The sequence below is a fragment of the Coenobita brevimanus genome, chromosome 54 (assembly GCF_032717465.1).
Source record: "Coenobita brevimanus isolate Jiangsu-jjx chromosome 54, ASM3271746v2, whole genome shotgun sequence".
NCBI lineage: Eukaryota > Metazoa > Arthropoda > Malacostraca > Decapoda > Coenobitidae > Coenobita > Coenobita brevimanus.
The window spans coordinates 11,819,794-11,831,760 of record NC_137007.1 but is presented as its reverse complement, the minus strand read 5'-3'; the positions used below and the strand labels follow the sequence as shown (position 1 = coordinate 11,831,760).

Sequence of the window (11,967 nt, the reverse complement as noted above, 5' to 3'; positions counted from 1 at the left end):
ATGTAGAAAGCAATGCATATTATTACCTTGAAATTTACTAACTTGGCTAGTGTCGGCTGAATGACCATCATATGTCTGGCATGGGTGCACATACTCATTGTCTGTCTGCATGTGTTGCCAACTCTACACAATTTTGTTATATTTTTATTTATTGAATCCAATGCCTGATAATAAAACTAATTGTCACTATGCATAGAGGCCAGATGATCTTTTTAGCTTTTATTACCTCTAGCACAACTTCTATTATCTGTGTCTGAACCAACATTGACAGGTTTGCGGTACAAACTTTCCTGTCCCGTCATTCCACAACTCTTCGTCGTTGTGTCATAGTGCACAGCTCTGAAGGGTAACAATAGTTTTTCTTATGACTGTACATGCACAGTGTTCAACCTATCAGGTGAAGCCAGGATTCTGGGGGTTTGAATGGAAGTGAATGGTAGTGTGGTACATTCAGTTGGACAAACTTGGCCAGTATCTCTCTCTCTCTCTCTCTCTCTCTCTCTCTTACCTGTTGGTGTTTCCTTTTTATAGCAAGTTGCAGATGATTTCAAGAGTAAACGAGGGAATCTCCTGAAATCTTTCTTCTCCTTGGACGATCTGAGAGCTGCAATGAGAAAACAAGTAATCACTGTAATGAAGACAATGGCAGACAAACTGACAGAGAAGATTACACTGGAAGTCAACATGAACAAGGTGGGTGAATTTTCATAGCAGTGTGATTTGACACTGAGTACAGTTTTTTTTTTTTTTTTTTTTTTTTTTTTTTTTTTTTTATACCGCAATTTAGTAAGAAGTCTGCTTCTCCATCCAAGCTTATTTTTGTCATCTGTTCATTGTTCACATCAGTATTTTTTGCCCTTATTCAGTATTTTAGGATTACGTTGTACTGAGGGTCACTTATTATTGTAGTTGATGTCAGTGTATTTGGCAGCAGTAATTTGGGGATGTGGAGTTAATGAAGGACAAAATTTGAATGAAAAGACCATTGTGTGAATATGGGTGATAAACCACCAGGTATTAGATGCAAGATTATGTCCTACAGTGACCTTAAAATCCAGTAGAGGTACAACAATAATTTTCCAGCACCCTTGGTTCCAGAGCCTTGCCGGATGAGCTATTGTGCCGGAGCAAATGAGGCCACATATGTCACATGTAATAATTGATTAGGGACCAGTGGCAGTCACATATAATAGTTCAACAATACACCTTTGACCCACTGTCCTTCAGTGTAGTCACACTAATTCACTAATTTAAGTTCTTCATGGAACAAGTGAGCCTGGTTTGTAATCAAGCTGTCTGACAAATCCACATCATCAGACGCCGTAGAAGCCGTCCTGTCATCCCTTGATCATGATCAGTACTCATACCATCTTTCTTTGTCTTCCAAATATTCATTTGCTTCTTCAAATCAGTCAGCATAGAATTTCATTATTTTTCCCCCTTTGCTTCTGTATATCATAAGGAGTTAATAAACCAACACTGTGTGTTTCACACAACTTTTGCACAGAACACCACAGTCCAGTTCTTTCAACATTCTACCTTATCCAGTTTTATTGTTTTTATAGATAGATAGATTTTTTAACATAATAAAAATGTCTTACTGCATTAAATCCTACCCCTCCCCAATAGCTGTTATTACACCATTCTGAGTAGACAGACGAGTAAAAATGTATGTGAAGATACAGGCGTCCAGTGCGGTAGGTCACTGGGTTGCTACTTATTAGTCGCTATGGTAACTGCATGCCTGGCAAACAACCCTGAAATGTAATAACATTATGCACTTTACACTTGCCCATAAAGTGTCTCGATAGATACTACTTATGAAAATAATCTTTTGATTTGATTGTGGTATTAATTAAGAATAAACTGAAGTGGTGATATAATTTTTTAATGGTAAACTTAACAAAAATTGTGAAAACTTTGATGAAGTGTCGTGTTCATGAGAACAGAAATTGATGGTTAGGAGTGGTAAATTGTGATGTTTTTATATTCAGACAAAATATTTGATGACACTGCAGGCTCACAATGTTTGTTACAAGAAATTTGAGACAAAATGGTTGTCTGGTTCACGATCAAGAGTAGCAGAATCTGTGTAAACATAGCTGATCCAGTCGCTCATGTCTTTTTAGTGGTTATTATTCAGGTATTTGGCAAAAAAGTGAGTGTAAACTTGTGGGCTGTGAGTCAGTTATCATTTACTCCCATATATTGCTTTACTTTGGTTATTGAAGGATTTTGTCATTGCAGTAGTTTGGCAGACCAGTTAACCATGATCATGGAGGTTTGACCATAGTGGAATAGACTGATGTTTACACTTGACACCACCACTGACACTTGCATCATGCTTAGAAGCCATAGCTAAGGTTAAATGTAAGTAAACTGAGATAAGAATCAAAGTTTACTGGTAGGGATCACCATCAGCACATGCAGTGTAAGCAACCCAAGTGATCACACGACGCACAATGCTATCCGTGGCTACTTGGTAAACCAGTCTGGCATGTGTGGGAATTTCAGGTGCCCTATCGCAGTTTTTTCCAGGTTAAAACAGGTACTGGATCATCTGGTGCCGGAAAATTGGTGCTGTACCCATACCATCCTGTGAATTGCTTCTTCTAGGCCAACAATTGTTGATAGACTAAATATCAAGAAGAAGTAAAATGCTGTATGGCCTCAACAGAAGCACCTTCAGTAACCCTTCAAGGATCATTGTAGCAATCCAGTTGTTTCTTTCACTGCAGAGGCAGTGTTTTATTTTATTTTATATTTTATTTCTTATTTTTTTCTCACCAGTCCACCTGCTGTTAAAGCAGAATGCAAGGTGGTTTTGGGCTTCTTTGACCCACCAAATTATTTAAATTATCTGTCTAGCTATCTATAGCCCGACGCCCTAATCCCACAAAGGGTGGCCGCAGACAAAACGCCTCCAAGTCACTCTGTCCTGTCACCCACCATTTGACTACCCTCCCCCCAACTCACCCCCCCCTCCCTCATATACCTCTCAACTCCATCCCTCCACCTCATCCTCGGTCTGCTAAGTCTGTTCTTCGCTCTGCTAAAAATAATTTCACCCGTACTAAATGCTCTCAGCTCTCCATCTCGAATTCTTCCCGCTCCTGGCACCTTGCAAGAAACCTTTCTAGCAACTTTACCTCATCGTTCTTCCTTCCTCTTTTCTACTCTGATGGCTCTGTAGCTATTTCTTCTACTGATAAAGCAGATCTCTTCGCTCAGACTTTCTCCTCCAATTCCACCTTAGACGATTCCGGTGCTGTTCCTCCATCAGTTCCTTCCTCTGAGTTCCTCATGGCTGATACTAAAATTTCTTCAGCTGATGTATTTTCTGCCATCACTGGCCTCAATACTAATAAGGCATATGGGCCTGATCGAGTCCCTCCTGTTGGTCTCGAGAACTGTGCTTCTGTGCTTACACCCTGCCTAGGCAAACTCTTTTGCCTTTGTCTATCAACTTGTACCTTTCCTTCTTGCTAGAAGTTGGCTCCCATTCAGCCAGTCCCAAAGAAGGGTAGCCATTCCCAACCCTCTAACTATTGTCCAATTGCTTTAACATCCTGTATCTCAAAAGTTTTCGAGTCAGTTCATAATAGAAACATTTTAAAGCATCTTTCCTACCACAGCCTTCTTTCTGATCATCAGTATGGGTTCCATCAGGGACGCTCCACTGGCGATCTTCTCACTTACCTTTCAGACTCCCGGTCATCCTCCTTTCGAGACTTTGATGAAAACTTTGCCATTGCACTTGACATCTCAAAGGCTTTCGATCGAGTCTGGCATAAATCTTTAATTCCCAAACTGCCCTCTTACGGTTTCTATCCTTCTGTCTGTGTCTTCATCTTTAGCTTCCTTTCTGGTCATTCTATAGCTGCTGTTGTAGACGGCCATCGTTCTTCTCCTAGATCTATCAACAGTGGTGTTCCTCAGGGCTCTGTCCTGTCACCAACTCTCTTCCCTTTATTCATCAGTGACCTTCTAAGCTGTACATCTAACCCTATCCACTCATACGCTGATGACTCCACCCTTCACCTTTCCATTTGGTTCCCGCAACATCCATCTCAACAGTTACATCAACAAACAAGGGATGAGGCAATGGCACGCCTAATGTCTGAGTTGGCTCGTATCTCTGACTGGGGTAAAAACAATCTGGTTGTTTTTAATGCATGAAAGACTCAGTTTTTACATCTATCAACCCGACAAAATCATCCACAGGTATACCCACTAATGTTTAATAATATTCAGCTTAATCCTGCATCATCCTTGAACAAGCTTGGGGTTTCATTTCCTTGGGACTTATCTTAGAAAGATCATATTACTTCTCTTGTAAAATCTGTTTCCAAGAGATTGGGTGTGCTAAGCCGACTCCGTTCCTCCTTTGCCTCTCCACAATTGTTGACTCTATACAGGGGTTTTATCGGCCCCTGTGTGGAGTACAACTCTCGTGTGGGGAGGCTCCCCACATTCAGCTCTTCTCAATAGGGTGGAGTCAAAGGCTTTTTGTCCTATTAACACTCCTCCTCTTACTGACTGCCTCTTCATCGCACTGTTGCATCTTTGTCTGTTTTCTATCACTGCTTCAATGGTCACTGCTCCTCGGAACTGATTGCATGTATTCCTCCACCTCTATGATGGGCGCGTAATACCCGTCTAGCAGCAAACTCTCATCCCTTTTCTGTCCAACTCTCTTATGCAAGAATTAACCGTTACTCCCAGTCCTTCATTTATGCAACAGGTCAGCTCTGGAACTGTCTCCCTCTGTCTTTGTTTCCTGTTTCGTATGATCTCCAGTCTGTCAAACGCAGTGTGTCCAGGCATCTCGAAATGATCAGATTTGGAATTTGACTCTCTTGTATTTTGTTTTTCTCTTGGAAGGAACAAGAATTGTGGGCTCACAGCCTTTGGTTCCTTCTTCCTCGCATTAAAAAAAAAAAAAAAAATGCTACTGTATTGTGGGACAGCTTGAAATAGAGCTTTACAGTATGTACTGGTAAATTGTCATGGTTTTTCAAATGTACAGCAGTTTATTTATTTATTTATTTATTTTTTTATTTTTTTTTTTCATTCATTATAAACTTGTGTCATTTATGATGTTTATGTAATTTACAACATGATTTAAATCACCGTCTTGTCTTAAATCATTTATAAAATGCTTTTTTTCCAACCCTGGCTTACCCTGTTCTCCTGGGATGTCTCCTTGACTTAACGAAAATTTATTTGTATAGTGTAAGTACAGTAATTATTATTATTTTTTCCTTCAGGTGAAACAGCTGAAGAATTCAGGAAGCTGTGGTGCAGTCCGATGGTCAAACTTCAAAACTTGGGCAGAAGAAATTGGCCTACCAAAGGAGAAAATTGATGCGGCATTTGACCAGAAACAGGTAATGTGACTTGCTCTGTGGATACTTTCCTCACATCTCTTCTTAATTTATTTTTTCCCCTGACACCTGCCTCCTTGATATTCTTGCTTATTTTTCCTCTCTGCCTTCTAACTTATTTTTCCATTCTGTAAGCAAAAAGGTGTACATTGGATATAGAGTTGGTGGAGAAGGATCATAGTGATTTAAGGGACTGACAAATGAGGCTGGGTTTGATGTGAACTAGAAAGCATTGACAAAACAAATTTAAATTACAGTACTTTAAAAAATTTAGTTCCAGTAGATTATGAAAGCTGTACTAAATACAGGTTAGACATCTGGGACTCTAGTCATAGAATACACCAGTCCAAGTGATGGTCTTATTGTGAACACAATGGTATGAATCTCTGAGGTGGTTGGAGGTTTTCTGATCATGTAAATGCAGCCAGACATTGGTCAATTTTCTACTCTTTTGACTTTCATTCTGCTTGGTGTATGCAGAACTTTGGAAAGACTTTCAAACTGGAGAAGTTAGGTATAACCATAATTAACCTCTTTGTCACAAGAGACATCCTAAGGTAAGTGAAAACAGAAGGCACAACATATGGGGATTGTGTGCAAACTTTTGCTAATGATACAGTATATTAGTGGTATCCCAGCTGAGTGTAATGGTGGCATCCCACACAGTTGAAATCACAATAATATCTGCCCTGAAAAACACTGACATGGTTACCCAGCATACCTGAGCACTAAATAGTCTTGGATAACCTATTAAAAGCAGCCCCACTAAATCGGGCAAGACATCTCTATACTTACATAAGAAAGAGCACTGTTAACCCCTACACCGCGGGCTTGTTTACCAATGACTTGCGTGTGCCGCGGGGTTATTTGGGCTCCGACGGACTCTCAAAAAATATTTGCCAAAAATCAGTTATTAGTCCTAGAATAATAAAATTACATATGCTTATGGCACATACCTTCAGCTTTCTCCTGGAATGATTATTGAGCCTTCGTCAGTTACCGTAGGACTTGTGGAGACCTCTGAAGTAGGGTAACGAAGTCTCCACTTTACACTTCCCGACAACCCGTAATATGATTACCACAGCCAGATACAAACACTATAAACACTATTCTACAATTTTCAAGTAGTTTGGGATCCATACTAAAAAAAAAAAAACACTGTGAAAGCAATGGAAATTACGAGCGCGTCTGATCGTCGCACTGGCACTAGTTTGCTCTTAGTAGTCTGTCATTTATTATTCATAAAACCCCTCACACTTTATATTTCTATTACTATATAACACTTATATATATCTACAGTCTTTATTCATAAGTTTCCTTCAGTAGTATTAGTTTATTGTCACTGTAGGGATTCAATTTCTTTCAGTAAAATACGTAGCATTCACTTTCTCGTCCTGTATACTGGCATTGAGAGTGAATGTCACTTTCATCTTCACTCTCATAACTCATAGCATTCAGACATGCTAGAGTGAAACTTTCACTCATTACTCCTAGGGTATATACTCGTATTCTTATAATACTACTCATTTACATTTCTATTTACGTTCTCTATTTTATTTACGTTATTTACATTTCTATTTTATTTACACTGTGTTGTGCACTGTCACTTGAAATAACTTATAAAACTGTTTTCCATTGTTCACGTATATTTACATTCATTACTTTCACTTGCTGTTTACACATTATTTACACATTATTTACAATTCCACTTGCACTGTTTTACTCAATAGAAAGATCGTAGTCACTCTTTTATCAATTGTCAGCCCTTTACCTCTTTCCACACAAGGTTTAGTAGGGGGTAAAGGTCACAGGGCCATTTGCATGGGGGTGAAAAAAGGCCTTGAAGTCAGCAAGAAGAAACATACGTACTCTCACTTCGGAAGTTGAGAGTAACCTGATAACGGAGGGCTAGCGTGGAGGCCTGCTAAGGGGTTATTCAGAGTTACCAATATTACTTCTTGAAACAGCTAAGTCTAGCACTGATATGATTGGCAGGAAATCTAGACAATACATTATAAATTTGGTAGTTCCAGGTGAATGTAAATATCACTTGGGCTTCTCCCTTCCCTCCTTACATGTATATTTATTTCGAAAATAGATTAGAGGCCTACTTAGGAGATATATTTTCAGAGCTACCAATGTTAGATCTTGAAACATCTTTGTTTAGCACTGATATGATTGGCAGGAAATCTAGACAATACATTATAAATTAGGTAGTTCCAGGTGAATGTAAATATCACTTAGGCTTCTCCCTTCCCTCCTTACATGTATATTTATTACGAAAATAGATTATAGGGCATATTTCAAGGGGAAAAAAACAGCGAAAATTAGCGAACGAGTGCACGTGAGGTGTTGTCAGGTGATAATTAGCCAATTCCAGGTGTTTGGCACTCTCACTTACCTTATTTCTTTCTTTTATATATTATTTGGTATAAGAATAGGACATAGGGCTTATTTCAATGGATGAAATCAGTGAAAAATTCCAGGGAAGATTTTCTTAGCGTAGCACGGCCGGGCAGGCGAGCGGATAGGGTAGTGGAGGGGAGTCAAGAACGGGGAGAAATGGCTAAATTGTCAACAATGGATGGGAGTACAGATGAGATTAGGAGTGCTGACTAGTGTTGGACATTGGCAGTACTGATAGATGATACAAGCCCCCACTTGGAAGCCTGGGTGAATTCAAAATAACACAGAATCACAAAAGCGACGCCCCGCGGTATGATCCCTTGCTCCCAAGTGTCACGAAAGTGACGCCCCGCGGTTAAGGGGTTAAACACCCCAACAGTAAACATTGCACTCATTCACACACACACATTATTAACCACAAGTATGATGGTTCATTTTACATTCTGTTCTTGCTAATACCTAATGATTTTATTCAGGCTAAGTGCCATCTAGTATTGCAGGGTTTAAATGAAGGCTCTGTAGTTTCCAAGTGTGTTTATATTAAGCATTTTTTGTAAAACAGTCATTAGCAAATATGTACAATTTGCAGGTGTTCGTGTATGTGACTGAAGCTTTGAAATGCCATAATTCAAGGGAACGGTTGGCAAAAGACCTCGCATCATATGAAGATTGTTTAGAGCTAGTCAAGAAGAAGGTGACACTGGAGAATGCAACTGTATTGAAAAAAAAGCTTACTGAGGAGGTATGTGTATGAGAACAATGTTTTAAAGTACAGTATATTATCAGTACTTTGACATGTTGTTGCAAGCCTGGGACCAGTTGAATGTGAACCTGTTGAACTGCTGGTAACTGGCCACTTCAGCTGGTCATTTTGTGATTTTTTGTTGAGGCAATGGTGGAGGATTTTCTGTGTTGGGATAGTGTGGTGCATGAGGTGAGTAAATGTTATTGCTGTGGGAGGTTGCATTGCAGTGTAGGCACAATGGATTGTTTGCAAGTCATGTATTGTGTGGGTACACTATCAGGAAAGGGTGATGACTGCATTGCAGTTTGGCAGCAGTGTCCCTGGATGGGGAATCCACCAAAAAGGGAGAACATTCAGTGCAGTGGGAAGAATTGTTGGCTGTTGGGGTTTGCAAGAAATCTGATTCCTAAAAATAAAACATAGAAAATTTTTTCATCGTCATAAGATTTAATAAAATTAAAATCTGGTAATTACCACAAAACAAGTAAATTAGCCCAGTCAGATATACCTCAGTGGGTGCTGTGTCTGTGGAAGTAGTTGGCAGCTAATGTGTTATCAAGTTTTAGTAAATCAGTAGTAACAACTTAAATACTATATACCTGATTTAGGTAGGTACAGATATTTTGTGGCCTCAAGCTTAGTTGAACGTGGTGGACTGTGTAGTGAAGTAGCCCTTCAGCAGCCCATCTTCTTTCTGGGATAGGGAGGGAGTTAGATTTATGCTCCTATTGTATAACCAGGCAGCAAAGCAACCCATTCATGTCGGTGCCACTGTGTGAAGGCATCCCTCGCCAGCACCAGTGATGTAATAGTGATGAAAAATGAAGCCAAATGCATAAACTAGTTCACCAGTCATACATGAGTACACAGGACAGAAAAGCTAATTTACCTAGAACATTTGCCTAGTTGATATTTTTCTTTGCCAAGCTGTGGGATAGGTCCTGTACATCTGTACACACCATGTCTCAATGTCTTAAGAGGCAGGAACAAATGGCCTGCATCAGTGTGTTGTGACTTTATCTATTTGTATGCTGTAAACAGCTTTTTGTTGAAAAGTGAGGCAGTACACAAAGAGTACCATATAATGTCTAATTTTTAATACTATTTTCCTTTGGAAAATAGTTGTAATTATAATCAAGTGATTGTAATAATTTGATTTTAATCATGCCAACCTTACTGGCCATGCAAATGGACCTCAACTCTCTGCACCCCCACCCCCACCCTCACCCCCTAGTAAGGAGGAAGGTGGGATGCAGCATTAGTACAGTGCTTTCAGAAATACATCCCCATATTACCTTAAGTTTTATAATTCCTATAATCATGTCATTTTAGTCTGTCATTTAATTTCAGGACTAATGTCTCTCCAGGCTTTCCCCATGTTTGTTTGTTACTTCTTATCTTGTTTCACCCTAAACAGCAATTCATCCCGTGTTCTCTGCTCATTCCTTTCAATTGTTCGTAGCATTGCCAGTCTTGTTAACCTTTGTGTTAATCTGTGAAGTGACTTTCTACCAGAAGTTTTGTGAGTAATACCAAGAAATACAGTAAAGTGATATGTGGTAGTTTCCCCTTCACCTCTAGTCATTCCATCACTCATATAAGTGCTTATCAGACATGTATTACCACATTAATCATTATATACAGCCATCACTCACTTGGATAAATTTATGATAAAAGACAGTTGGGGAAATCAGGATGCCTTCTTTATACTGAAAGGCTGAACTGAAAGCAAGAATAAGAAAGTAACATAAACATCATTGTAATTGTAGGTTCTAAAGAGTGCCGAAGAAGAGTGGTATAAGCTGTACCATGAGGCCCACAAGCCTCTTGTGATGCCCATGACACCCCAGGAAGTGGTTACCCAGGCACAGGACATGGGCATCCAAGTCAATGAGGAAACTTTCTCTAAAGTGTACAGGTAGGAATTTTGTTTTTGACCCAAGGCACTCTTCCTTTTGTTTGCATTATAGTTGGGCATATAAGGGTTGAGTGTGTATCTAGACAGGTGCAGTATGCCAGTGCAAGGGATGCAGGCTGAGAGTTAAGTGCTAAGATCAGAGTTGTAGCAATGAGAATGAGATTGATTGACTGTTACTGTTACATAGGCTGAAAGGAATCACTGGAGAGAGGAGCTGATGAGCGGAAAAGTTTTGGATTCTTTGTTTCAAGGAGCTGCATGTGATGAGTCTTCCATACATGAGCTGTACTCTGCATGTGCAAATAATGCCCAGCAACTGGGGGAAGGGGGGGGGGGGCATCAAGTTGGCTCAGCACATCCAGCCACAGAGGTGATTTTGCAAGAAAACAACTACCACTGATTTTACCAAAATTGATTAGGAGACATAGACACCAAGAATATTCAGAGTTATTGAAGAAATGAGTTGTGAATTGGTGGAGGTAAAGGATATTATATGGAAGGATATTTGAGAGAGAGAGAGAAAAAAAAGTATAGAGCTTTAAACATAAGGTTCTCTTTTACCCTATCAAATAGTAAATAATTTAGAGGCAAGTTATATTATTACTTTGCGAGATTGTTGTGCTGATGGCTGTAATGGATGCTTTGGGAAGTGGGTGATGTGGGCCAGATGTACAGCCTAGGATGGTGAAATAATGAGAGCTGGTAAGAGGACAGAATTTTGAGTATTCTAGAGTATTATAGATGATAGTAGGATTATTTACTGTGTCTGGTTCGTATTGTCATTCATGTATCTTTTGTTCCTTGCTTCAGATATGACAAGAAGCTGAAGCTGCTACATAACGCTTGCCAGATCCCAGGCTGCCCTCACTTCCTAGCTCCTCACAGAAACTTTAACCAACATATTGCTGTGGAACGTGAACAGTCTAATTTCCCACATGCCCTGCACTTGGTAAGTCACCTTTTTAAAGAATTTGAATTCAGTGAAAGTTGATGATGGCTTATGAAAAACGGTGTCAAATTTATTATATGCAGATGATGTGGCGGTTTCTGTGAGGGAAGTGAATAAACGTAAATTGAGCAAATATGGATGTCAGTGCAGGCTGTTGGTAAAGTCAGGGAGGTTCTCCAGAATATCACAGCTTTTTCCATAGAGTTGATACTGTACATTGGGAGAAACTGGCAGATCAGGATAGGTTGCTTGTAGAGGTAATTTTTCAGTAGTTTTACTGTGTACTTAACAGGAAATGAGGGTGGGGCTACATGACAAGGAATGAAGTGTTATGGTGTGGCATTCAGGGTGAATGTAGTATTGCACCCTGGAGCAAAGTAATGATTCTGGAGAGTAGCTAATTGAGTCAGTCTTAGGAGTATGTGAAGAGTAGAGCTTAAGTGTGTGGAATGCTGAGTACCTTATAGACAAGGGAGGGAAGTGTGTGTGTGTGTGATGTGGAAAACTGTTGCATAAAGGAAGAGAGATGGTTAATGCTATGGAAACATTAAGAGAACTGAAA

The 11,967-nt window shown here is 39.6% G+C and overlaps 1 protein-coding gene across 2 annotated transcripts in view; it reads left to right on the top strand.

Moving 5' to 3' along the window:
• Positions 1-11,967, top strand: part of LOC145400931 (uncharacterized) — a 59,263-nt gene that overhangs the window by 40,025 nt on the left and 7,271 nt on the right. For both annotated transcript variants that reach the window (XM_080273296.1, XM_080273295.1), the window contains exons 4-8: positions 532-693; positions 5,271-5,390; positions 8,383-8,535; positions 10,308-10,456; positions 11,267-11,405. In XM_080273296.1, the coding sequence (XP_080129422.1) occupies positions 532-693; positions 5,271-5,390; positions 8,383-8,535; positions 10,308-10,456; positions 11,267-11,405 (723 nt within the window). The remainder of the gene's footprint in view (positions 1-531; positions 694-5,270; positions 5,391-8,382; positions 8,536-10,307; positions 10,457-11,266; positions 11,406-11,967) is intronic.